The sequence below is a fragment of the Vidua macroura genome, chromosome 6 (genome assembly GCF_024509145.1).
Source record: "Vidua macroura isolate BioBank_ID:100142 chromosome 6, ASM2450914v1, whole genome shotgun sequence".
NCBI lineage: Eukaryota > Metazoa > Chordata > Aves > Passeriformes > Viduidae > Vidua > Vidua macroura.
The window spans coordinates 57,439,019-57,463,121 of NC_071576.1; the positions used below are offsets into that span (position 1 = coordinate 57,439,019).

The 24,103-nt window shown below is 66.4% G+C and overlaps 3 protein-coding genes across 4 annotated transcripts; 2 read left to right on the forward strand and 1 right to left on the reverse strand.

The window, feature by feature from the left end:
• Positions 1-145: 145 nt before the first annotated feature.
• AIP (aryl hydrocarbon receptor interacting protein) lies at positions 146-2,742 on the reverse strand. Of its 2 annotated transcripts, none has more exons than XM_053981231.1 (6): positions 2,201-2,729; positions 1,884-2,063; positions 1,509-1,697; positions 1,154-1,330; positions 926-1,067; positions 146-840 (listed from the first exon to the last, which is right to left on the reverse strand). In XM_053981231.1, the coding sequence occupies exons 1-6, from the start codon at positions 2,561-2,563 to the stop codon at positions 635-637; spliced, it is 1,257 nt and encodes a 418-aa protein (XP_053837206.1). In that variant the 5' UTR covers positions 2,564-2,729; the 3' UTR covers positions 146-634. The 2 variants fall into 2 exon arrangements, with proteins under 2 accessions (XP_053837206.1, XP_053837207.1); XM_053981232.1 differs by having other exon boundaries at positions 768-840; positions 934-1,067; positions 2,201-2,742.
• Positions 2,743-4,195: 1,453 nt separating this feature from the next.
• Positions 4,196-8,400, forward strand: LOC128809341 (antigen WC1.1-like). Its single transcript, XM_053981230.1, has 11 exons — positions 4,196-4,689; positions 4,753-5,055; positions 5,129-5,443; positions 5,559-5,927; positions 6,003-6,311; positions 6,399-6,770; positions 6,852-6,995; positions 7,149-7,244; positions 7,458-7,541; positions 7,776-7,916; positions 8,101-8,400. Exons 1-11 carry the CDS (start codon positions 4,425-4,427, stop codon positions 8,214-8,216), a joined length of 2,514 nt encoding a protein of 837 aa, XP_053837205.1. The 5' UTR covers positions 4,196-4,424; the 3' UTR covers positions 8,217-8,400.
• A 755-nt stretch (positions 8,401-9,155) lies between these two features.
• On the forward strand, positions 9,156-23,664 carry LOC128809048 (uncharacterized). Its single transcript, XM_053980742.1, has 26 exons — positions 9,156-9,246; positions 11,166-11,489; positions 11,578-11,898; positions 11,962-12,264; positions 12,338-12,652; positions 12,768-13,136; positions 13,212-13,520; positions 13,608-13,979; positions 14,061-14,204; positions 14,364-14,459; positions 14,673-14,756; positions 15,730-15,990; positions 16,175-16,287; positions 16,887-17,021; positions 17,076-17,307; positions 19,224-19,544; positions 20,017-20,319; positions 20,393-20,707; positions 20,823-21,191; positions 21,267-21,575; positions 21,663-22,034; positions 22,116-22,259; positions 22,413-22,508; positions 22,722-22,805; positions 23,040-23,180; positions 23,365-23,664. The coding sequence occupies exons 1-26, from the start codon at positions 9,177-9,179 to the stop codon at positions 23,478-23,480; spliced, it is 6,018 nt and encodes a 2,005-aa protein (XP_053836717.1). The 5' UTR covers positions 9,156-9,176; the 3' UTR covers positions 23,481-23,664.
• The last annotated feature ends 439 nt before the right edge of the window (positions 23,665-24,103 follow it).

Consider the following 24,103-nt stretch of genomic DNA (forward strand, 5'->3'; position numbering starts at 1 on the left):
GGCACAGCATTTGCATCATAAGCAATTTAGGACAGGGAAAAGAGCCTGGGGTGTGTGGGCTGTGTGGATGCTGACACCCTCCCCCTCTCCAACTTGGTTTCCCCTTGTTTTACGTCTAGCAGCAAATTTTTGTGTGACCAGGGGGTGTGACTGGTTTTACTTGAGTTTATCTTGGCATAGCATGACCAGAGATTTATAGAGATAGCAGGAACAAGCTGTTACTCTATATAAAATATTCCCGACACTGACATGACAAGAGAAGACACTGGTTTGGGATGATAGCAGCAGCCTGGAGAAGTGACAATGCGGTGGCATGGAGAACAGGCATGAACGGGTTGGAGGTGGGGCCGAGGCTCAGTGCCGCCCCTCCACGGCCACCATAAAGTATAAAAACATCAAATAAGTGATAAAAGTTGGCAGGAAGCAGCAGGCTTTTGTCACCCACACATGCCTGGCGTGACGATGAGCCCCAGCTGTGTCCCCAGGCCGTGGTGAGCTCCGGGGCCATTTCCACTGACTTCAAATAAGTAAAATCTGTATTAAACATTAATAAACATCCATGACCATTCCACATGTGGAATATCTAAAAGAACCTGTCCTGAGAGCACTGGGCTCTCCCTTGCAGCCACAGACTCTACTGGGAGAAGATGCCCTTGAAGCGGATCTTGTCTTCGGCATCCTTCTCCCGCAGCCGTGCTTCCAGGCTCCGCAGCTCCTTGGACACCACAGGGCGCAGCGAGGGGTCGAGCGCCAGGACTTTGGCGAAGTCAGCCTGCGCCTCGGCCACATTCCACACGGCCGCATGGGCCTTGCCCCGCTTGAAGTAGGCCTTGACATTGTCTGTGGGGAGAGAGCCAGGGTCAGCAGAGCATGGGGGTGTCCTGGTGCCCGCCACAGCCACCTGGGTTGGCTCGTGGCTCCTTACCCTCGTACTTGTTGAGGATGGAGGAGCAGTGGTCCAGCACCTCGTAGTACTCCTCACACTGCAGCTTGCACTGGCAGTAGTTTAAGAGCAGGGGTGTGATCTTCTGGTCGAGCTCGATCCAGTCTGGAGAGCCTGGCTGCTCCTGTGGCAGACAGAGCAGGGGGAGTGAGGGGCAGCTCTCAAGCCCTGCATTCCCGAGGATGCCTGTGTGTATGTGGGGAAACCCACCTTCATTTGCAGGTTCTTGAGACAGGCGATGGCATCGTAGTATTTGGCAGCCGCCTCAGGCACCTTGCCCTGCCGGTACAGCTCGTTGCCTTCCTTGTGGATCTGGGGCACAGCCTGGAGCTTCTCCTCATCTGTCATGGCCCATGGGTCCTGCTGGTAGGAGCCAGGTGGCTCCACCTGCCAGCACCCCATCATGGAATCAGAGAACAGGATCATGGAATTGTTTAGGTTGGAGAAGACCTCTAGAATCATTGAGTCCTGCACTGCCAGGGCAACTACTAAACCACATCCCACATGCCACATCTGTGTGTTTTCTGGACACTTCCACCCTGAGCTCCCCATGCCGGCACCTCACCTTCAGCACCTCGATGTCAAAGATGAGGGGCTGGGGGTTCTTCTGGAGCTCATCGAGGTCAGGGTACCCCAGGGAGTAGTGCTCGTGCATCTGGGCAATGCTGCAGCAGTGCCGCTGCCCCTCCAGCGGGTCCTTCCCTGCTGCGATGTTCCGCAGGCTCTTGGACACTAGCGGGTAAAGCACCACGTGCTGCGGGAGGGAAAGGAGCCGGAATTGAGGAGGGCAGGGGGAAAAGTATAAGGATGCTCCAGCTCACGGCTGGAGCGCACCGGGGCGCCCGCAACCCCCGCCCACGCCATAAAGTCACCGCCCACCCGCGCAGACCACGCCCCCGAGTCACAAACCACGCCCCCTCGAGGTCCCGGTCCCGCCCACCTTGGCGTCGCAGCGGAAGCGCGCGCGCTCGCCGGGCCGCATGGTTCGCAGCGCCGCTTCCCAGACCGGCAGCTTGAACTTTTTCCCGGCGATGAGCTCCATGGGCTTTCCCCGCGCCCTGCTGTCGTCCACCGGCGTCTCCTCATCGCCGCACCGCAGCGTTCGGTAGTGGAAAGTGGCCTGAAGGAGCAGGAGGAGCCCGCGGTGTCACCATGGCGACGCAGGCGGGGGGGGGGGAAGGGCGCGCATGCGCGCCTCCCCCGCCGCGTTCCGCTTCCCACATCCCCCCACCCCGCCCATCCCCCCGCAGACCTGACCTTGGTGCCGTCGCGGAAGTCTGGCAGCGGACCGGTGCCCTCCCGCAGCACCTCCTTGTCCACGCCGTCCGCCCGCAGCTGCTCGACTTGCTGCGCCATCGCGCCCGCTCCGCCCGCGCCGCCAGCCCTGCCTCGGCCGCCTCCGCTGCCGCTCGGTTCTTTCCGGATAGTCGCGGCTGCGCGGGGCTCCCCCTGCCGGCCCGGAGGTGGCGCTGCGGGGCGGGGGCTCCGGGAATGGGGCGTGGTCGTGGGAAGGGGGCGTGGCCAGCGGCGGCACCCGCGCCCGGTTCCCACGTCGTTCCCCCGGTTTCCCGTCTCCCCCCCACGCTCCTCGGGCGCCATTCCAGGAGACACGGGAGGCATTCCGGAATGAAAACCTCCTGTGACGCTTTGCCACCTACATGGAAAGGCCGCGGTGTGGAATGGGAGGAGGATAATGTCGCCGAGACCCACTGTGAGGGCTCCCACCCGCCGCGGAGAGTGCGTAGCCGGGTCGTCACCTCCCGCCAGCCCTTGTCGGGTCCCAGTGCGGTCAGGAAGGACAGGCAGCCGCGGCAAGGCCGTGCGACACCGTTGGTGGAGACACCTCAGAGCTTACCAGGGTTCAGCCCAGCCCACTAGCCATCCAGGACACTGGCAAGTGGCAGGTGCCCAGTACCACAGAAAGCCTGGTGGCTCATGGAGGTGACTGCGCTGCTGCAGGACTGACCCCATAGGGGGCATACTGTTCTGCCGGCACTGTCCCTGCTCAGCACTGCTGGAGGTGGGTCAGGCCCATCGTCACCCTCACACTCAGCGGAGAAGACAAGAGGGCTTCTGCTCCCCCCTCTTGTACCCCTTCTTTTTCGTTTGATCCCAGCTTACACAGGTGGGGCCCCAAAAAATCAAGAGGGCTCTGTGCCACTCCGCGATTGTGGCTTCACGGTGGCGCAGGGGCGGCGGAGCTGCAGCGTTATCGGCGGCGGCGCAGGTGTCGGGAGGCGCGTGCGGTCGCCGGCGACGCCGGGAGCCGCCGGGGGGTAACCGCCTCCTTCCTGCGCTGGCGGCGAGGCGAGCGCGGGGCCGCAGCTGCGGCGGCAGCGCCATGTGCCAGCGCCGCCGCGAGGGACCGGGGAGCTGGCACCTGGCAGCCCCGCGCGGAGCCGGGGGCTGCTGGCACCCCCCGCGGGGGCTCCGAGCCGCCGGGAGGGGAGCGCCCCGAGGATGGGGGCTTTGAGCTTTGCAGGTGCCCGAGCTAGATGTGGTCCCGAGGTAGCTCTTGCAAGGATGTGGGCTGCAGGCTGTCACCGCCATCACGATGGCTCTTGTCGGGCTCCAGCAGCAGCGTTGGAGGCCCGGGGGATGGAAGGGGGATAGAAGGGCCCCCGCAGGGCAGGTGCTGTGGGGGGGCTGTCTCCCCCCGGAGACATCCGGGTGGCAGCCCACTGTGGCGAGGTGTGTGACGCCAGAAGCGCAGGCGAGGCTCATATTTGGGCACGGAGCAGGTTATTGGAGGCCGCGGCCCCGCAGCCGGGAGATGAGGGGCCTGATAAAGGCTGCCCTGGTGCTGCTGCCTGCATTGGCTCGGGCGCTGGTGTGCGAGAGCCGCCCCGGCTGCGCTGGGTCGGGGCCGGTGGCCATGGGGCCGGTGGCCATGGGGCCGGTGGCGGCGCTGGGGCTGCTGGTGTGCGTGCGGCTGTGTGCGGGTGAGTGGCGGGCGGGCGGGAGCGGGGCCCGCGGCGGTGGCGGGCCCGGCTCAGCAGCCTCCGTGCCGCAGGCTCCGGGGAGCTGCGTCTGGTGGGCGGCGGCGGCGGGCGCTGTGCCGGGCGCGTGGAGGTGAAGCACGGCGGTGAGTGGGGCTCCGTGTGCGTCTTCGACGGCGACAGGGAAGCTCTCTGGGCCGTGGTGGTGTGCCGGCAGCTGGGCTGTGGCCGGGTGGCCAGGGCGTCCCCGTACGCCCCCTTCGGGCAGGGCAGTGGGCGGATCTGGCTGCAGCCCTACTTCTGCCGAGGGACCGAGGATACGCTGGAGGAGTGTCCGCACTTCGGATGGGGACGCCACTTCTGCGGCCACGAGCGGGACGTGGGAGTGACCTGCACAGGTGAGGGGACACGCTGGCTGTGCTGGGCCAGCCACCTTGTGCTGGTGCACCGTGGGCAGGTCTGAGGTGAGGCGGTGTCCCTGTGCAGATGCCGTGGAGCTGAGGCTGGCGGGCGGCAGCAGTCCCTGTGCCGGGAGGGTGGAAATGAAGCTGCAGGGACAGTGGGGCTCGGTGACAGATGACACCTGGGACCTGAAGGACGCCGAGGTGGTTTGCCAGCATGTGGGCTGTGGCTCGGCTTCCGGTGCCTACTACGCCCTTGACACCTTCGGTTTAGGTGTTGGGCTCATCAGCCTGGCCCTGGTGGACTGCAGTGGGAACGAGGCTACACTCTTGGACTGCAAAATCCGTGGCTGGGGACCCTATAACAGCAGCATTCATGACTTGGACATTGCCGTTTTCTGCCAAGGTAGGAGCTGGGCTTGGGGGGGACGGGGCACTTCCTACACATCCCTTGACACTGCTCCTGCAGGGTTCTCCCGGCTAGTCGGAGGTGATGGAGCCTGTGCCGGGCGTCTGGAGGTGCGTCAGGGCCGGGCCTGGGTCGGTGTCTGTGAGGATCAGGTGGACATGAAGGCGGCTCAGGTGGTGTGCAGAGAGCTGGGCTGCGGTGACGTGCTCGCCATCCCTGGCCATGCTGGATTTGGGAGAGGATCAGGATCATTCTTGGACAGGGGCTTCCAGTGCAATGGCAGCGAGCCCCTCCTCAGTGCCTGTGCCCGGCGTCCGGCCCACAGGCAGGGCTGCACCGGCCCTGCCAGCGTCACCTGCTCGTGTAAGTGCTGGGGAGACCGGGGGCTGTTGGGGTGCCTGCGCCATGGCCCCCCTCAACGCCCTTCCTGCCACAGCCTACACGGGCTTCCGGCTGGGCAACAGCAGCTCGGGATGCTCCGGGCGAGTGGAGGTGGCGGTGCGGGGCACGTGGGGATCCGTCTGCGCCAGCGAGTGGGACCTGGCCGACGCGCACGTCCTGTGCCGCCAGCTGGGCTGCGGCCGCGCCTTCAGCGTGCCCCCGGGAGGCTCCTTCGGCAGCGGGGAGGGGCCGCTGCGGCCGGACGCCTTCGGCTGCAGCGGGAGCGAGCGGCACCCGGGCGAGTGCCCCGTGGCCGTGCTGGGGAAGCCGCCCTGTGCGCCGGGAAACGCCGCCGCCGTCAACTGCTCAGGTGTGCGAGGCGGCTCTGTGAGGAGCCTGAAGGGCTGCTGGGCCCCTCCCTAAACCCGGGAGCAGAGGGTGTCGGGATACTTTGGGATGAAGGGCTGAGTCCGACCATTTCATAGGCAGTGCCGAGTCCCTGCGGCTGGTGGAAGGTGAGACCCGGTGCGATGGGTTTCTGGAGATGGCCGTAAGCACCGGGGCGTGGCACCGTGTACCAGGAGAGGTTTCGCCCGTACGGAATTTCAGCAAAGTGTGCTGGGAGCTGGGCTGTGGAGGACTGGACAGGACTGATGCTGTCCATGGTCAGATCTACCTGTCGGATGTCAACACGACGGAGAGGCCCATGACAGAACGGGTGATTCCAACCATCATGGATACGACCCCCAATGTGACCACAGGGACAATTAGCGATGATAATTTTGGGAATGAAAGGGAGTTTGTTACGACTACAGCAGCTGACATCCCTCATGGGAGCTACACTGTGTGCTCAGGTGGGTGTTGTGAGAGGGGCTGGAGGTGGCGGTGCCCCAGGCAGCCACCCCAGCCCATGCCTTGCGTGGCCACAGGCAGCCGGCAGGTGAGGCTGGTGGGGAGCTCTGGGCGCTGTGCCGGGCGCGTGGAGGTCTATTCCGGTGGCAGCTGGAGCTCCGTGTGCCAGGAAGGCTGGGACCTGCAGGACGCCGCCGTTGTCTGCCGGCAGCTGGGCTGTGGCAGGGCACTGGATGCGCCGAGCTCGGCGCGCTCAGGTGCCGTCCCGGGGCCGCTGTGGCCGTACATCCCCGACTGCTCCGGGTCCGAGGAGTCTCTCTGGGAATGCGGGCGCACGGAACGGCGCCAGTGCGGGCGCGGCGGCGGGGCAGGGGCCGTCTGCTCAGGTCAGTGCCGGGCACCCCCAGATCAGGGCCCAGCAGAGGCCCCGGGGGGTTCCTGGCCGTGCCGTGACCCCCCTGCATCCCTTGCAGAGCAGCTCCTCGTGCAGCTGGCAGGAGGCCACGGGCGCTGCCGGGGCTACCTGGAGGTGTCCTACAACGGCACCTGGGGCCGCGTGTGCGCCAGTGGCACCAGCAGCGGCACCGCCGCTGCCGTCTGCCGCCAGCTGGGCTGTGGGGACCAGGGCTCGCTCTCGCCTGTCCCCTCCCAGCAGCTACCCCTTGCGTGGCTGGCCTGGGTGGGCTGTGAGGACGGGGCCCGCTCGCTCTGGGGCTGCCCCTCGGCCCCCTGGCACCTGCAGAGCTGTGGCACCGACGGGTACGCACAAGTGGAGTGTGAGGAGGACAGTGACGGCACCTCTGATGGACACAGCGCCCCATATCCAGAGGGTGCCACCAGCACAGGTAGCTCTGCCCGTGCCTGCATCCCCCACAGCAGGCTGGCTGGGATCCCCCTCCCCTCACTGCCTGCCTGTGTCCCCACAGGTGTCCCCAGCAGAACGCCCTCAGCAGTGGCCCTGGGGACTGTGCCTGTGCCCACTGTGCTGTGCGTGGTGCTGGGGACGCTGCTGTGCCTGTCTCTGGGTGCCCTGGCCCTGCTGCTGTGCCGTGCCCGTGCCCGACGCCGAGGTGGGTGCCGGTGGGTGGGGGTGGGTGGGGACAGATCCGCTTTGGGGGTCCAGGGGCTCCTGTCCTGTGGAACAGCTCAGAAGTTGGCCAGGGGTGATCCCGGTGCCACCCACAGGGCCCAGGGCCCCAGGTAAGTGCTGCATCTCATTCCAGGCCCTGGCAAAGCTGCAGATGCCACCTCCAATGCTATTTACGAGGAGCTGGATTACAAAGCCATGCCAGAGTACCAGGAGGTGCCCACTCCCCCAGGTGGGCGCCGCCCTTGTGCCCCAGCTGTGTCCAGAGTGAAGGCTCTGCCTGACAGCCCCACGGCAGCTTGAGGTCCTGGTGGCCCTGCTGCGGCTCCTGGCCATGGGCTGTGGGTGTCCCTCGGTGCCACAACAGCCCCGCTCTGTAGGGTGAGGTTCTGTCACCTGCGGTGCCACTTGAGGCCAGCCCCAAGTCCCTGTTTGTCCCCTGCAGGTTCCCTGTCGGAGGGATGGGTGAAGAAGCTGCCGTATTACACCGGGGACAGCGTGGAGGGGAGTGACTCCGAGGCAGCGCCAGGTAGGGCCACAGGGCCCAAAGCCAGCAGGGAGAGCTGGGGAGAGGGGACACACCCGGGCTGGGTGGGGGGCAGAGGGGACAATTGCCCCCTTGTTAGTGCAGCGAAACATCGCCTTTCCCTGTGGGACCACAGGGCCTCCAGCAGGTGCCCAGTGGAAAGGCTGGAGGAGATGGCACAGCCAGAGCCCGGCCAGGGACACTGGTCACTGCCATGGCCCCCTCTGCTTTTCCCAGATCCCCCTGCCCAGCCCGAGCAAGGAAGCCCGGATGGCTACGACGATGCCCTGGATGTGCCACAGGAGCCCCCTGCTCCCAGCACGGGGGACATCTCTGAGGGAGTGGCACGGCAGAAGTGGATCTGTGTCCTCCCCACAGGTAAGAGGGCTCACAGCTGCCCTGTCCCCTCTGCAGAGCCACTCCATGGCAGGGTTTGGCTCTGGGGGCGGGCAGGGCCCCAGCAGCAGATCCATGGGTGCTGTGGTCAGATCCCAGGCGGGGTCTGTCAGGGGGGACACGGAGCTGCCTGCCCCCTCAGACACCTTTCTGTGCTGTCCCCAAGGTGGGATCTCGTCCCCTCCAAGTCACCCAGGAGCCACCAGGGACCCCACGGATCAGCCCCCTGGGCACATGGACTATGATGATGTGGGCTGCGGCGCCCTGGGGACACTGCCATGAGGATGTCCTGGCCATGCCACAGCCCTGGGGACACGTGTGTGGCAGTGTGGTGGGGCCCTGCCCATGGAAGTCAGCCCTCGCTGTCCAGCACTGCAGGAAAGCAGCTCCTGTGTAGGGATTTTCTTTGATTTCAGTGTGAATTTCCCTTTTTTCCTATTAAAATCCAAACTGGTCAGAGACTCACTCCCAGGCCTGCGACCTCATTTCTGGGGCTTGCCCTTCTCTCCTGGGTCCATCAGACATTCCTTGGGAACAAGGGGGCAGGAAGTGGAACAACAGACACATCCCTGAGAATGGTGGGCTGAGGGGGAAGAGCACAGGAGGATTGCTGGGATTGTCTGCAGGGCCTTTATTTATCAGTGGCAAATGCACAGAACTGTTGCCAGCAAGAGCGAGGGGAAAAGGGAGAGGGCAGGAGGCGGAGCCCAGCCCGCAGATGCAGCAGGATCTCCTCCCTGTGCCCCGCGGGTGGGGCAGGCTCAGCCCCACTCTCAGCACTGAGGGCTGGGCTGGGAATGGCTCTGGTTGTTGGAAGGACTTGTCCTAAAGGAGGGGAGGTCTCCTGAAGGAGGGGAGCGCCTTCCTGCCCCCCTGCAGCACCCCGCGGTGGCAGGGCAGCCGGGCCATGGCCCCTGCCTGCGGCACGTCGTGCTCCAGGAGGTTCCCGATCTTCAGGGCGGGCTGCAGAGCCCGGAGGGCGTCCAGATCCTGCAGCAGGGCCTGGCTGAAGCCGTCCGTGCTCAGCCTGGGCGTGCAGGAGGCAAGAGAAGAGGAGAAGGTGCTGGAGCTTGTGGGGAGGGAGGGAGGGAGGGAGGGAGGGAGGGAGGTGCAGCCGCAGCCGCGATGCCGGTGCGGCCCTGCCTGTCCCGCAGGCTCCGCTGCCCGGCTCGGGAATGCCGGGCACGGGAGGGGCCGTGGCAGGGCCCTCACTCACCCGAGGCTCCGCAGCGGGCAGGCGGGATGCCGGAGCTGCTGGCGGAGCTGCAGGAGGCCGTGGGCTCCCAGCTGGGTGTCACTCAGGCCCAGGCAGGTGAGACGGGGCCCCTGCAGCAGCCGCGCAGCCAGGGCTGGGCAGGAGGCGCCCGACAGGCGGCAGCTGCCCAGCCTGTGGGAGCGAGGGAAACAGGGAAGGAGGGCTTTGGCCTCTGCTCGCTCAGCTGCTCCAGGTGGGAAGGGCGGAGCAGTGGCTGAGGTCCTCGCAGCAGCAGGGGCTGGTGCGGCGGCAATAGCGCAGCCCAAAGAGAGCCCTCGGGAAAGAGGTCCCCCAGAGGTATCCGTGGACTCGGAGAGCTCCTGTCCCCTGTGGCCGGGGCAGCTGGCAGGCATGCAGCCAGGCAGGCACCCGCTGCCCTCCTGTTGTGACCCCCACCGACCTGGCCCGCTGTGGGCTCCGTGCGGTGCGTGCGTGTGTGAGCGGAGCAGCCCCGGACAGTGCCCGGTGCCGCAGTGCCCGGCAGCGCGGGGGGATGGGGCAGGGCAGCTCCTCCCGCCGCCGCACAGCGAGGGACCGGGACGTTCTGCCCGCGGGGAATTGCTGCGGTGCCGCTGGCTGGGGAGCAGCTGCAGTTCCAGCTGCTGCGTCTGCTCTGCGGGGGAGCGCGGGACGGGAGTCCGGGAAGTGGCCATCGTTTGCCTAAGGAAGGGCCGGGGAAAGCGTGATCCCGGCCAGGTGAGGGACGCTGAGAGTGACTGCGGGATGCGGGGATCAGGGGGAAGAGAGACTTGAGTTTGGATTTTTGTGTGTGTGCAATGTGTGGGGCTCAAAGCCCTTTTCCATTTCCTGGGACAGTCCTGGGAGGAACCAGTTGGGGTTGTTTCTGTATTGCTGCGGTAGCAGCACGAGGATTTCCGGGGGGAGAGAAATGCGACTGTGCCTTGGGAAAGCTGGGCTGAAAGGGGTGAGGAAAGGTGAGGTCTGGATGTCGGAGCGGGTGTTCCGGGAAGCTCCGGGGCCAGCGGGAGTCCAAGGAGAGGCGGAGCTGGAAGGGGCGTCGGTGTCAGCAGTGCAAGTGGATGCGTGCGTTGGGAATGTGGTGCCAGAGAGTGCGGTGGAGGGAGAGAGCGGGCAGTTTGCTGCGGAGCGCGGCTGCCGAGCTGCAGGGGGACGGAGCGGCGGGGCAGGGGCGGCGGAGCTGCAGCGTTATCGGCGGCGGCGCAGGTGTCGGGAGGCGCGTGCGGTCGCCGGCGACGCCGGGAGCCGCCGGGGGGTAACCGCCTCCTTCCTGCGCTGGCGGCGAGGCGAGCGCGGGGCCGCAGCTGCGGCGGCAGCGCCATGTGCCAGCGCCGCCGCGAGGGACCGGGGAGCTGGCACCTGGCAGCCCCGCGCGGAGCCGGGGGCTGCTGGCACCCCCCGCGGGGGCTCCGAGCCGCCGGGAGGGGAGCGCCCCGAGGGCGGGGGCTTTGAGCTTTGCAGGTGCCCGAGCTAGATGTGGTCCCGAGGTAGCTCTTGCAAGGATGTGGGCTGCAGGCTGTCATCGCCATCAGGATGGCTCTTGTCGGGCTCCAGCAGCAGCGTTGGAGGCACGGGGGATAGAGGAAGGGGGATAGAAGGGCCCCCGCAGGGCAGGTGCTGTGGGGGGGGGCTGTCTCCCCCCGGAGACATCCGGGTGGCAGCCCACTGTGGCGAGGTGTGTGACGCCAGAACCACAGGAGAGGCTCATATTTGGGCACGGAGCAGGTTATTGGAGGCCGCGGCCCCGCAGCCGGGAGATGAGGGGCCTGATAAAGGCTGCCCTGGTGCTGCTGCCTGCATTGGCTCGGGCGCAGGTGTGCGAGAGCTGCCCCGGCTGCGCTGGGTCGGGGCCGGTGGCCATGGGGCCGGTGGCCATGGGGCCGGTGGCGGCGCTGGGGCTGCTGGTGTGCGTGCGGCTGTGTGCGGGTGAGTGGCGGGCGGGCGGGAGCGGGGCCCGCGGCGGTGGCGGGCCCGGCTCAGCAGCCTCCGTGCCGCAGGCTCCGGGGAGCTGCGTCTGGTGGGCGGCGGCGGCGGGCGCTGTGCCGGGCGCGTGGAGGTGAAGCACGGCGGTGAGTGGGGCTCCGTGTGCGTCTTCGACGGCGACAGGGAAGCTCTCTGGGCCGTGGTGGTGTGCCGGCAGCTGGGCTGTGGCCGGGTGGCCAGGGCGTCCCCGTACGCCTCGTTCGGGCAGGGCAGTGGGCGGATCTGGCTGCAGCCCTTCTACTGCTTGGGAACCGAGGATACGCTGGAGGAGTGTCTACACTTGGGATGGGGACGGCACTTCTGCGGCCACGAGTGGGACGTGGGAGTGACCTGCACAGGTGAGGGGACACGCTGGCTGTGCTGGGCCAGCCACCTTGTGCTGGTGCACCGTGGGCAGGTCTGAGCTGAGGCGGTGTCCCTGTGCAGATGCCGTGGAGCTGAGGCTGGCGGGCGGCAGTAGTCCCTGTGCCGGGAGGGTGGAGGTGAAGCTGCAGGGACAGTGGGGCTCGGTGGCAGACGACAACTGGGACATGGAGGACGCCGAGGTGGTTTGCCAGCAGCTGGGCTGTGGCTCGGCTTCCGGTGCCTACTACGCCCTTGACACATTCGGTTTAGAGGGCTGGCTCATCAGCCTGGCCCTGGTGGACTGCAGTGGGAACGAGGCCACACTCTTGGACTGCAAAATCCGTGGCTGGGGACCCTATAACAGCAGCATTCATGACTTGGACACTGCCGTTTTCTGCCAAGGTAGGAGCTGGGCTTGGGGGGGACGGGGCACTTCCTGCACATCCCTTGACACTGCTCCTGCAGGGTTCTCCCGGCTAGTCGGAGGTGATGGAGCCTGTGCCGGGCGTCTGGAGGTGCGTCAGGGCCGGGCCTGGGTCGGTGTCTGTGAGGATCAGGTGGACATGAAGGCGGCCCAGGTGGTGTGCAGGGAGCTGGGCTGCGGTGACGTGCTCGCCATCCCTGGCCGTGCTGGATTTGGGAGAGGATCAGGATCATTCTTGGACAGGGGCTTCCAGTGCAATGGCAGCGAGCCCCTCCTCAGTGCCTGTGCCCGGCGTCCGGCCCACAGGCAGGGCTGCACCGGCCCTGCCAGCGTCACCTGCTCGTGTAAGTGCTGGGGAGACCGGGGGCTGTTGGGGTGCCTGCGCCATGGCCCCCCTCAACGCCCTTCCTGCCACAGCCTACACGGGCTTCCGGCTGGGCAACAGCAGCTCGGGATGCTCCGGGCGAGTGGAGGTGGCGGTGCGGGGCACGTGGGGATCCGTCTGCGCCAGCGAGTGGGACCTGGCCGACGCGCACGTCCTGTGCCGCCAGCTGGGCTGCGGCCGCGCCTTCAGCGTGCCCCCGGGAGGCTCCTTCGGCAGCGGGGAGGGGCCGCTGCGGCCGGACGCCTTCGGCTGCAGCGGGAGCGAGCGGCACCCGGGCGAGTGCCCCGTGGCCGTGCTGGGGAAGCCGCCCTGTGCGCCGGGAAACGCCGCCGCCGTCAACTGCTCAGGTGTGCGAGGCGGCTCTGTGAGGAGCCTGAAGGGCTGCTGGGCCCCTCCCTAAACCCGGGAGCAGAGGGTGTCGGGATACTTTGGGATGAAGGGCTGAGTCCGACCATTTCATAGGCAGTGCCGAGTCCCTGCGGCTGGTGGAAGGTGAGACCCGGTGCGATGGGTTTCTGGAGATGGCCGTAAGCACCGGGGCGTGGCACCGTGTACCAGGAGAGGTTTCGCCCGTACGGAATTTCAGCAAAGTGTGCTGGGAGCTTGGCTGTGGAGGACTGGACAGGACTGATGCTGTCCATGGTCAGATCTACCTGTCGGATGTCAACACGACGGAGAGGCCCATGACAGAACGGGTGATTCCAACCATCATAGACACGACCCCCAATGCAACCACTGGGACAATTAGCGATGATAATTTTGGGAATGAAAGGGAGTTTGTCACAACTGCACCAGCTGACATCCCTCATGGGAGCTACACTGTGTGCTCAGGTGGGTGTTGTGAGAGGGGCCGGAGGTGGCGGTGCCCCAGGCAGCCACCCCAGCCCATGCCTTGCGTGGCCACAGGCAGCCGGCAGGTGAGGCTGGTGGGGAGCTCTGGGCGCTGTGCCGGGCGCGTGGAGGTCTATTCCGGTGGCAGCTGGAGCTCCGTGTGCCAGGAAGGCTGGGACCTGCAGGACGCCGCCGTTGTCTGCCGGCAGCTGGGCTGTGGCAGGGCACTGGATGCGCCGAGCTCGGCGCGCTCGGGTGCCGTCCCGGGGCCGCTGTGGCCGTACATCCCCGACTGCTCCGGGTCCGAGGAGTCTCTCTGGGAATGCGGGCGCACGGAACGGCGCCAGTGCGGGCGCGGCGGCGGGGCAGGTGCCGTCTGCTCAGGTCAGTGCCGGGCACCCCCAGATCAGGGCCCAGCAGAGGCCCCGGGGGGTTCCTGGCCGTGCCGTGACCCCCCTGCATCCCTTGCAGAGCAGCTCTCCGTGCGGCTGGCAGGAGGCCACGGGCGCTGCCGGGGCTACCTGGAGGTGTCCTACAACGGCACCTGGGGCCGCGTGTGCGCCAGCGGCACCAGCAGCGGCACCGCCGCCGCCGTCTGCCGCCAGCTGGGCTGTGGGGACCAGGGCTCGCTCTCGCCTGTCCCCTCCCAGCAGCCACCTCTTGCGTGGCTGGCCTGGGTGGGCTGTGAGGACGGGGCCCGCTCGCTCTGGGGCTGCCCCTCGGCCCCCTGGCACCTGCAGAGCTGTGGCACCGACGGGTACGCACAAGTGGAGTGTGAGGAGGACAGTGACGGCACCTCTGATGGACACAGCGCCCCATATCCAGAGGGTGCCACCAGCACAGGTAGCTCTGCCCGTGCCTGCATCCCCCACAGCGGGCTGGCTGGGATCCCCCTCCCCTCACTGCCTGCCCGTGTCCCCACAGGTGTCCCCAGCAGAACGCCCTCAGCAGTGGCCCTGGGGACTGTGCCTGTGCCCACTGTGCTGTGCGTGGTGCTGGGGACGCTGCTGTGCCTGTCCCTGGGTGCCCTGGCCCTGCTGCTGTGCCGTGCCCGTGCCCGACGCCGAGGTGGGTGCCGCTGGGTGCCGGTGGGTGGGGGTGGGGACAGATCCGCTTTGGGATTCCAGGGGCTCCTGTCCTGTGGAACAGCTCAGAAGTTGGCCAGGGGTGATCCCGGTGCCACCCACAGGGCCCAGGGCCCCAGGTAAGTGCTGCATCTCATTCCAGGCCCTGGCAAAGCTGCAGATGCCACCTCCAATGCTATTTACGAGGAGCTGGATTACAAAGCCATGCCAGAGTCCCAGGAGGTGCCCACTCCCCCAGGTGTGTGCCACCCTTGTGCCCCAGCTGTGTCCAGAGTGAAGGCTCTGCCTGACAGCCCCACGGCAGCTTGAGGTCCTGGTGGCCCTGCTGCGGCTCCTGGCCATGGGCTGTGGGTGTCCCTCGGTGCCACAACAGCCCCGCTCTGTAGGGTGAGGTTCTGTCACCTGCGGTGCCACTTGAGGCCAGCCCCAAGTCCCTGTTTGTCCCCTGCAGGTTCCCTGTCGGAGGGATGGGTGAAGAAGCTGCCGTATTACACCGGGGACAGCGTGGAGGGGAGTGACTCCGAGGCAGCGCCAGGTAGGGCCACAGGGCCCAAAGCCAGCAGGGAGAGCTGGGGAGAGGGGACACACCCGGGCTGGGTGGGGGGCAGAGGGGACAATTGCCCCCTTGTTAGTGCAGCGAAACATCGCCTTTCCCTGTGGGACCACAGGGCCTCCAGCAGGTGCCCAGTGGAAAGGCTGGAGGGGATGGTACAGCCAGAGCCCGGCTGTCATGATCCGTTTGTTGCGGGGTGTTGTGATGGTTCTTTTCACCGATCCCAAAAGTGCAAAAAGGCAAACAACAAGGGACTATCAGTTAATCACAACAAATGCACCTTTATTAGGGGCCAAAACAGTAAATGCGATAGTGGGGGATCAGAAAGGAGATAAAAGGATAGAGAGAGAGAGAGAGAGCAGGGGGATGGGAATAGCTACCAACACAGGCGAGATCCTCAGTGGTCCGGACGACGGGCATCCGTCTGTCGTGTCGGGGAAGTCTTCAAAGTTCTGGTCAACTCAGGGGTCCAGTTATAGTCCACAGAGGAAAGAGGGGGGAACAAGTGTAACAATGCAAGTCCATTGTAATCGCCACGAGGGAACAGGTGAGTCCACAGAAACCACCAAAGCAAGACGAATACAATGAAGAATAAGTCCATTGCAATTACTGAAGGGAAACAGGTCATGTCATTAGTGGTCAGACCACCAATTTCCCCTCCTGCCTTATAGCAGGGGTCTCAGTCTCAGTCCTTGGGAGGAGGGTTCTCATTCTTTGTTTGTCACGGTGGTAACAAGAGGGGTCTTCAACGAAGGACCACGGGAGTCACCCCAAAAGTTCATTCGGCTTAACAACGGAGATTAGAAGCAGGCCGTGCGTCAGGCGGTCCCGTGCGGGGTCTGTGTCAGGTCTTTGCCATGTCCTTGCAAGTCCTTGCCAAGTTCTTCTCAGGCCCTGTTCGGAACAGCCAGCATGATGGTTCAGTGCTTGCATCTGCGCTGTGTCCTGTTCTAAGCCAGAACTGCAGTGGGGGAAGGGATTCTTTCTCGTGGCAATCGGAAGGCAGAATGGAGAACGAGGGGGCTTCAGATGGCCTCTTACACCGGCAAGGGACCCGGGTCACTGCTTTTCCCAGATCCCCCTGCCCAGCCCGAGCAAGGAAGCCCGGATGGCTACGACGATGCCCTGGATGTGCCACAGGAGGCCCCTGCTCCCAGCACGGGGGACATCTCTGAGGGAGTGGCACGGCAGAAGTGGATCTGTGTCCTCCCCACAGGTAAGAGGGCTCACAGCTGCCCTGTCCCCTCTGCAGAGCCACTCCATGGCAGGGTTTGGCTCTGGGGGCGGGCAGGGCCCCAGCAGCAGATCCATGGGTGCTGTGGTCAGATCCCAGGCGGGGTCTGTCAGGGGGGACACGGAGCTGCCTGCCCCCTCAGGCACCTTTCCGTGCTGTCCCCAAGGTGGGATCTCGTCCCCTCCAAGTTCCCCAGGAGCCACCAGGGACCCCACGGATCAGCCCCCTGGGCACATGGACTATGATGATGTGGGCTGCAGCGCCCTGGGGACACTGCCATGAGGATGTCCTGGCCATGCCACAGCCCTGGGGACACGTGTGTGGCAGTGTGGTGGGGCCCTGCCCATGGAAGTCAGCCCTCGCTGTCCAGCACTGCAGGAAAGCAGCTCCTGTGTAGGGATTTTCTTTGATTTCAGTGTGAATTTCCCTTTTTTCCTATTAAAATCCAAACTGGTCAGAGACTCACTCCCAGGCCTGCGACCTCATTTCTGGGGCTTGCCCTTCTGTCCCGGGTCCATCAGACATTCCTTAGGAACAAGGGGCAGGAAGTGGAACAACAGACACATCCTTGGGTATGGTGGGCTGAGGGGGAAGAGCACAGGAGGATTGCTGGGATTGTCTGCAGGGCCTTTATTTATCAGTGGCAAATGCACAGAACTGTTGCCAGCAAGAGCGAGGGGAAAAGGGAGAGGGCAGGAGGCAGAGCCCAGCCCGCAGATGCAGCAGGATCTCCTCCCTGTTCCCCGCGGGTGGGGCAGGCTCAGCCCCACTCTCAGCACTGAGGGCTGGGCTGGGAATGGCTCTGGTTGTTGGAAGGACTTGTCCTAAAGGAGGGGAGGTCTCCTGAAGGAGGGGAGCGCCTTCCTGCCCCCCTGCAGCACCCCGCGGTGGCAGGGCAGCCGGGCCATGGCCCCTGCCTGCGGCACGTCGTGCTCCAGGAGGTTCCCGATCTTCGGGGCGGGCTGCAGAGCCCGGAGGGTGTCCAGATCCTGCAGCAGGGGCTGGCTGAAGCCGTCCGTGCTCAGCCTGGACGTGCAGGAGGCAGGAGAAGAGGAGAAGGTGCTGGAGCTTGTGGGGAGGGAGGGAGGGAGGGAGGTGCAGCCGCAGCCGCGATGCCGGTGCGGCCCTGCCTGTCCCGCAGGCTCCGCTGCCCGGCTCGGGAATGCCGGGCATGGGAGGGGCCGTGGCAGGGCCCTCACTCACCCGAGGCTCCGCAGCGGGCAGGCGGGATGCCGGAGCTGCTGGCGGAGCTGCAGGAGGCCGTGGGCTCCCAGCTGGGTGTCACTCAGGCCCAGGCAGGTGAGACGGGGCCCCTGCAGCAGCCGCGCAGCCAGGGCTGGGCAGGAGGCGCTCGACAGGCGGCAGCTGCCCAGCCTGTGGGAGCGAGGGAAACAGGGAAGGAGGGCTTTGGCCTCTGCTCGCTCAGCTGCTCCAGGTGGGAAGGGCGGAGCAGTGGCTGAGGTCCTCGCAGCAGCAGGGGCTGGTGCGGCGGCAATAGCGCAGCCCAAAGAGAGGCCTCGGGAAAGAGGTCCCCCAGAGGTATCCGTGGACTCGGAGAGCTCCTGTCCCCTGTGGCCGGGGCAGCTGGCAGGCATGCAGCCAGGCAGGCACCCGCTGCCCTCCTGTTGTGACCCCCACCGACCTGGCCCGCTGTGGGCTCCGTGCGGTGCGTGCGTGTGTGAGCGGAGCAGCCCCGGACAGTGCCCGGTGCCGCAGTGCCCGGCAGCGCGGGGGGATGGGGCAGGGCAGCTCCTCCCGCCGCCGCACAGCGAGGGACCGGGACGTTCTGCCCGCGGGGAATTGCTGCGGTGCCGCTGGCTGGGGAGCAGCTGCAGTTCCAGCTGCTGCGTCTGCTGTGCGGGGGAGCGCGGGACGGGAGTCCGGGAAGTGGCCATCGTTTGCCTAAGGAAGGGCCGGGGAAAGCGTGATCCCGGCCAGGTGAGGGACGCTGAGAGTGACTGCGGGATACGGGGATCAGGGGGAAGAGAGACTTGAGTTTGGATTTTTGTGTGCTTGCAAAGTGTGGGGCTCAAAGCCCTTTTCCATTTCCTGGGACAGTCCTGGGAGGAACCAGTTGGGGTTGTTTCTGTATTGCTGCGGTAGCAGCACGAGGATTTCCGGGGGGAGAGAAATGCGACTGTGCCTTGGGAAAGCTGGGCTGAAAGGGGTGAGGAAAGGTGAGGTCTGGATGTCGGAGCGGGTGTTCCGGGAAGCTCCGGGGCCAGCGGGAGTCCAAGGAGAGGCGGAGCTGGAAGGGGCGTCGGTGTCAGCAGTGCAAGTGGATGCGTGCGTTGGGAATGTGGTGCCAGAGAGTGCGGTGGAGGGAGAGAGCGGGCAGTTTGCTGCGGAGCGCGGCTGCCGAGCTGCAGGGGGACGGAGCGGCGGGGCAGGGGCGGCGGAGCTGCAGCGTTATCGGCGGCGGCGCAGGTGTCGGGAGGCGCGTGCGGTCGCCGGCGACGCCGGGAGCCGCCGGGGGGTAACCGCCTCCTTCCTGCGCTGGCGGCGAGGCGAGCGCGGGGCCGCAGCTGCGGCGGCAGCGCCATGTGCCAGCGCCGCCGCGAGGGACCGGGGAGCTGGCACCTGGCAGCCCCGCGCGGAGCCGGGGGCTGCTGGCACCCCCCGCGGGGGCTCCGAGCCGCCGGGAGGGGAGCGCCCCGAGGGCGGGGGCTTTGAGCTTTGCAGGTGCCCGAGCTAGATGTGGTCCCGAGGTAGCTCTTGCAAGGATGTGGGCTGCAGGCTGTCACCGCCATCACGATGGCTCTTGTCGGGCTCCGGAGCAGCATTGGAGGCACGGGGGATAGAGGAAGGGGGATAGAAGGGCCCCCGCAGGGCAGGTGCTGTGGGGGGGCTGTCTCCCCCCGGAGACATCCGGGTGGCAGCCCACTGTGGCGAGGTGTGTGACGCCAGAAGCGCAGGCGAGGCTCATATTCGGGCACGGAGCAGGTTATTGGAGGCCGCGGCCCCGCAGCCGGGAGATGAGGGGCCTGATAAAGGCTGCCCTGGTGCTGCTGCCTGCATTGGCTCGGGCGCAGGTGTGCGAGAGCTGCCCCGGCTGCGCTGGGTCGGGGCCGGTGGCCATGGGGCCGGTGGCCATGGGGCCGGTGGCGGCGCTGGGGCTGCTGGTGTGCGTGCGGCTGTGTGCGGGTGAGTGGCGGGCGGGCGGGAGCGGGGCCCGCGGCGGTGGCGGGCCCGACTCAGCAGCCTCCGTGCCGCAGGCTCCGGGGAGCTGCGTCTGGTGGGCGGCGGCGGGCGCTGTGCCGGGCGCGTGGAGGTGAAGCACGGCGGTGAGTGGGGCTCCGTGTGCGTCTACGACTACGACGTGGAAGCTCTCTGGTCCGTGGTGGTGTGCCGGCAGCTGGGCTGTGGCCGGGTGGCCAGGGCGTCCCCGTACGCCCCGTTCGGGCAGGGCAGTGGGCGGATCTGGCTGCAGCCCTTCTTCTGCCGAGGCACCGAGGATACGCTGGAGGCGTGTCCGCACTTCGGATGGGGACGGCACTTCTGCGGCCACGAGCGGGACGTGGGAGTGACCTGCACAGGTGAGGGGACACGCTGGCTGTGCTGGGCCAGCCACCTTGTGCTGGTGCACCGTGGGCAGGTCTGAGGTGAGGCGGTGTCCCTGTGCAGATGCCGTGGAGCTGAGGCTGGCGGGCGGCAGCAGTGCCTGTGCCGGGAGGGTGGAGGTGAAGCTGCAGGGACAGTGGGGCTCGGTGGCAGACGACATCTGGGACATGGAGGACGCCGAGGTGGTTTGCCAGCATGTGGGCTGTGGCTCGGCTTCCGGTGCCTACTACGCCCGTGACACCTTCGGTTTAGGTGTTGGGCTCATCAGCCTGGTCCGGGTGGACTGCAGTGGGAAGGAGGCCACACTCTTGGACTGCAAAATCCGTGGCTGGGGACCCTATAACAGCAGCATCCATTATTGGGACACTGCCGTTGTCTGCCAAGGTAGGAGCTGGGCTTGGGGGGGACGGGGCACTTCCTGCACATCTCTTGACACTGCTCCTGCAGGGTTCTCCCGGCTAGTCGGAGGTGATGGAGCCTGTGCCGGGCGTCTGGAGGTGCGTCAGGGCCGGGCCTGGGTCGGTGTCTGTGAGGATCAGGTGGACATGAAGGCGGCCCAGGTGGTGTGCAGGGAGCTGGGCTGCGGTGAGGCGCTCACCATCCCTGGCCGTGCTGGATTTGGGAGAGGATCAGGATCATTCTTGGACAGGGGCTTCCAGTGCAATGGCAGCGAGCCCCTCCTCAGTGCCTGTGCCCCGCGTCCGGCCCACAGGCAGGGCTGCACCGGCCCTGCCAGCGTCACCTGCTCGTGTAAGTGCTGGGGAGACCGGGGGCTGTTGGGGTGCCTGCGCCATGGCCCCCCTCAACGCCCTTCCTGCCACAGCCTACACGGGCTTCCGGCTGGGCAACAGCAGCTCGGGATGCTCCGGGCGAGTGGAGGTGGCGGTGCGGGGCACGTGGGGATCCGTCTGCGCCAGCGAGTGGGACCTGGCCGACGCGCACGTCCTGTGCCGCCAGCTGGGCTGCGGCCGCGCCTTCAGCGTGCCCCCGGGAGGCTCCTTCGGCAGCGGGGAGGGGCCGCTGCGGCCGGACGCCTTCGGCTGCAGCGGGAGCGAGCGGCACCCGGGCGAGTGCCCCGTGGCCGTGCTGGGGAAGCCGCCCTGTGCGCCGGGAAACGCCGCCGCCGTCAACTGCTCAGGTGTGCGAGGCGGCTCTGTGAGGAGCCTGAAAGGCTGCTGGGCCCCTCCCTAAACCCGGGAGCAGAGGGTGTCGGGATACTTTGGGATGAAGGGCTGAGTCCGACCATTTCATAGGCAGTGCCGAGTCCCTGCGGCTGGTGGAAGGTGAGACCCGGTGCGATGGGTTTCTGGAGATGGCCGTAAGCACCGGGGCGTGGCACCGTGTACCAGGAGAGGTTTCGCCCGTACGGAATTTCAGCAAAGTGTGCTGGGAGCTGGGCTGTGGAGGACTGGACAGGACTGATGCTGTCCATGGTCAGATCTACCTGTCGGATGTCAACACGACGGAGAGGCCCATGACAGAACGGGTGATTCCAACCATCATGGACACGACCCCCAATGCGACCACTGGGACAATTAGCGATGATAATTTTGGGAATGAAAGGGAGTTTGTCACGACTGCACCAGCTGACATCCCTCATGGGAGCTACACTGTGTGCTCAGGTGGGTGTTGTGAGAGGGGCCGGAGGTGGCGGTGCCCCAGGCAGCCACCCCAGCCCATGCCTTGCGTGGCCACAGGCAGCCGGCAGGTGAGGCTGGTGGGGAGCTCTGGGCGCTGTGCCGGGCGCGTGGAGGTCTATTCCGGTGGCAGCTGGAGCTCCGTGTGCCAGGAAGGCTGGGACCTGCAGGACGCCGCCGTTGTCTGCCGGCAGCTGGGCTGTGGCAGGGCACTGGAGGTGCCAAGCTCGGCGCGCTCAGGTGCCGTCCCGGGGCCGCTGTGGCCGTACATCCCCGACTGCTCCGGGTCCGAGGAGTCTCTCTGGGAATGCGGGCGCACGGAACGGCGCCAGTGCGGGCGCGGCGGCGGGGCAGGGGCCGTCTGCTCAGGTCAGTGCTGGGCACCCCCAGATCAGGGCCCAGCAGAGGCCCCGGGGGGTTCCTGGCCGTGCCGTGACCCCCCTGCATCCCTTGCAGAGCAGCTCTCCGTGCGGCTGGCAGGAGGCCACGGGCGCTGCCGGGGCTACCTGGAGGTGTCCTACAACGGCACCTGGGGCCGCGTGTGCGCCAGCGGCACCAGCAGCGGCACCGCCGCTGCCGTCTGCCGCCAGCTGGGCTGTGGGGACCAGGGCTCGCTCTCACCTGTCCCCTCCCAGCAGCCACCCCTTGCGTGGCTGGCCTGGGTGGGCTGTGAGGACGGGGCCCGCTCGCTCTGGGGCTGCCCCTCGGCCCCCTGGCACCTGCAGAGCTGTGGCACCGACGGGTACGCACAAGTGGAGTGTGAGGAGGACAGTGACGGCACCTCTGATGGACACAGCGCCCCATATCCAGAGGGTGCCACCAGCACAGGTAGCTCTGCCCGTGCCTGCATCCCCCACAGCAGGCTGGCTGGGATCCCCCTCCCCTCACTGCCTGCCCATGTCCCCACAGGTGTCCCCAGCAGAACGCCCTCAGCAGTGGCCCTGGGGACTGTGCCTGTGCCCACTGTGCTGTGCGTGGTGCTGGGGACGCTGCTGTGCCTGTCTCTGGGTGCCCTGGCCCTGCTGCTGTGCCGTGCCCGTGCCCGACGCCGAGGTGGGTGCCGCTGGGTGCCGGTGGGTGGGGACAGATCCGCTTTGGGATTCCAGGGGCTCCTGTCCTGTGGAACAGCTCAGAAGTTGGCCAGGGGTGATCCCGGTGCCACCCACAGGGCCCAGGGCCCCAGGTAAGTGCTGCATCTCATTCCAGGCCCTGGCAAAGCTGCAGATGCCACCTCCAATGCTATTTACGAGGAGCTGGATTACAAAGCCATGCCAGAGTACCAGGAGGTGCCCACTCCCCCAGGTGGGCGCCGCCCTTGTGCCCCAGCTGTGTCCAGAGTGAAGGCTCTGCCTGACAGCCCCACGGCAGCTTGAGGTCCTGGTGGCCCTGCTGCAGCTCCTGGCCATGGGCTGTGGGTGTCCCTCGGTGCCACAACAGCCCCGCTCTGTAGGGTGAGGTTCTGTCACCTGCGGTGCCACTTGAGGCCAGCCCCAAGTCCCTGTTTGTCCCCTGCAGGTTCCCTGTCGGGGGGATGGGTGAAGAAGCTGCCGTATTACACCGGGGACAGCGTGGAGGGGAGTGACACCGAGGCAGCGCCAGGTAGGGCCACAGGGCCCGAAGCCAGCAGGGAGAGCTGGGGAGAGGGGACACACCCGGGCTGGGTGGGGGGCAGAGGGGACAATTGCCCCCTTGTTAGTGCAGCGAAACATCGCCTTTCCCTGTGGGACCACAGGGCCTCCAGCAGGTGCCCAGTGGAAAGGCTGGAGGAGATGGCACAGCCAGAGCCCGGCCAGGGACACTGGTCACTGCCATGGCCCCCTCTGCTTTTCCCAGATCCCCCTGCCCAGCCCGAGCAAGGAAGCCCGGATGGCTACGACGATGCCCTGGATGTGCCACAGGAGGCCCCTGCTCCCAGCACGGGGGACATCTCTGAGGGAGTGGCACGGCAGAAGTGGATCTGTGTCCTCCCCACAGGTAAGAGGGCTCACAGCTGCCCTGTCCCCTCTGCAGAGCCACTCCATGGCAGGGTTTGGCTCTGGGGGCGGGCAGGGCCCCAGCAGCAGATCCATGGGTGCTGTGGTCAGATCCCAGGCGGGGTCTGTCAGGGGGGACACGGAGCTGCCTGCCCCCTCAGGCACCTTTCCGTGCTGTCCCCAAGGTGGGATCTCGTCCCCTCCAAGTCACCCAGGAGCCACCAGGGACCCCACGGATCAGCCCCCTGGGCACATGGACTATGATGATGTGGGCTGCAGCGCCCTGGGGACACTGCCATGAGGATGTCCTGGCCATGCCACAGCCCTGGGGACACGTGTGTGGCAGTGTGGTGGGGCCCTGCCCATGGAAGTCAGCCCTCGCTGTCCAGCACTGCAGGAAAGCAGCTCCTGTGTAGGGATTTTCTTTGATTTCAGTGTGAATTTCCCCTTTTTTCCTATTAAAATCCAAACTGGTCAGAGACTCACTCCCAGTCCTGGGACCTCATTTCTGGGGCCTGCCCTTCTGTCCTGGGTCCATCAGACATTCCTTGGGAACAAGGGGGCAGGAAGTGGAACAACAGACACATCCCTGAGAATGGTGGGCTGAGGGGGAAGAGCACAGGAGGATTGCTGGGATTGTCTGCAGGGCCTTTATTTATCAGTGGCAAATGCACAGAACTGTTGCCAGCAAGAGCGAGGGGAAAAGGGAGAGGGCAGGAGGCGGAGCCCAGCCCGCAGATGCAGCAGGATCTCCTCCCTGTGCCCCGCGGGTGGGGCAGGCTCAGCCCCACTCTCAGCACTGAGGGCTGGGCTGGGAATGGCTCTGGTTGTTGGAAGGACTTGTCCTAAAGGAGGGGAGGTCTCCTGAAGGAGGGGAGCGCCTTCCTGCCCCCCTGCAGCACCCCGCGGTGGCAGGGCAGCCGG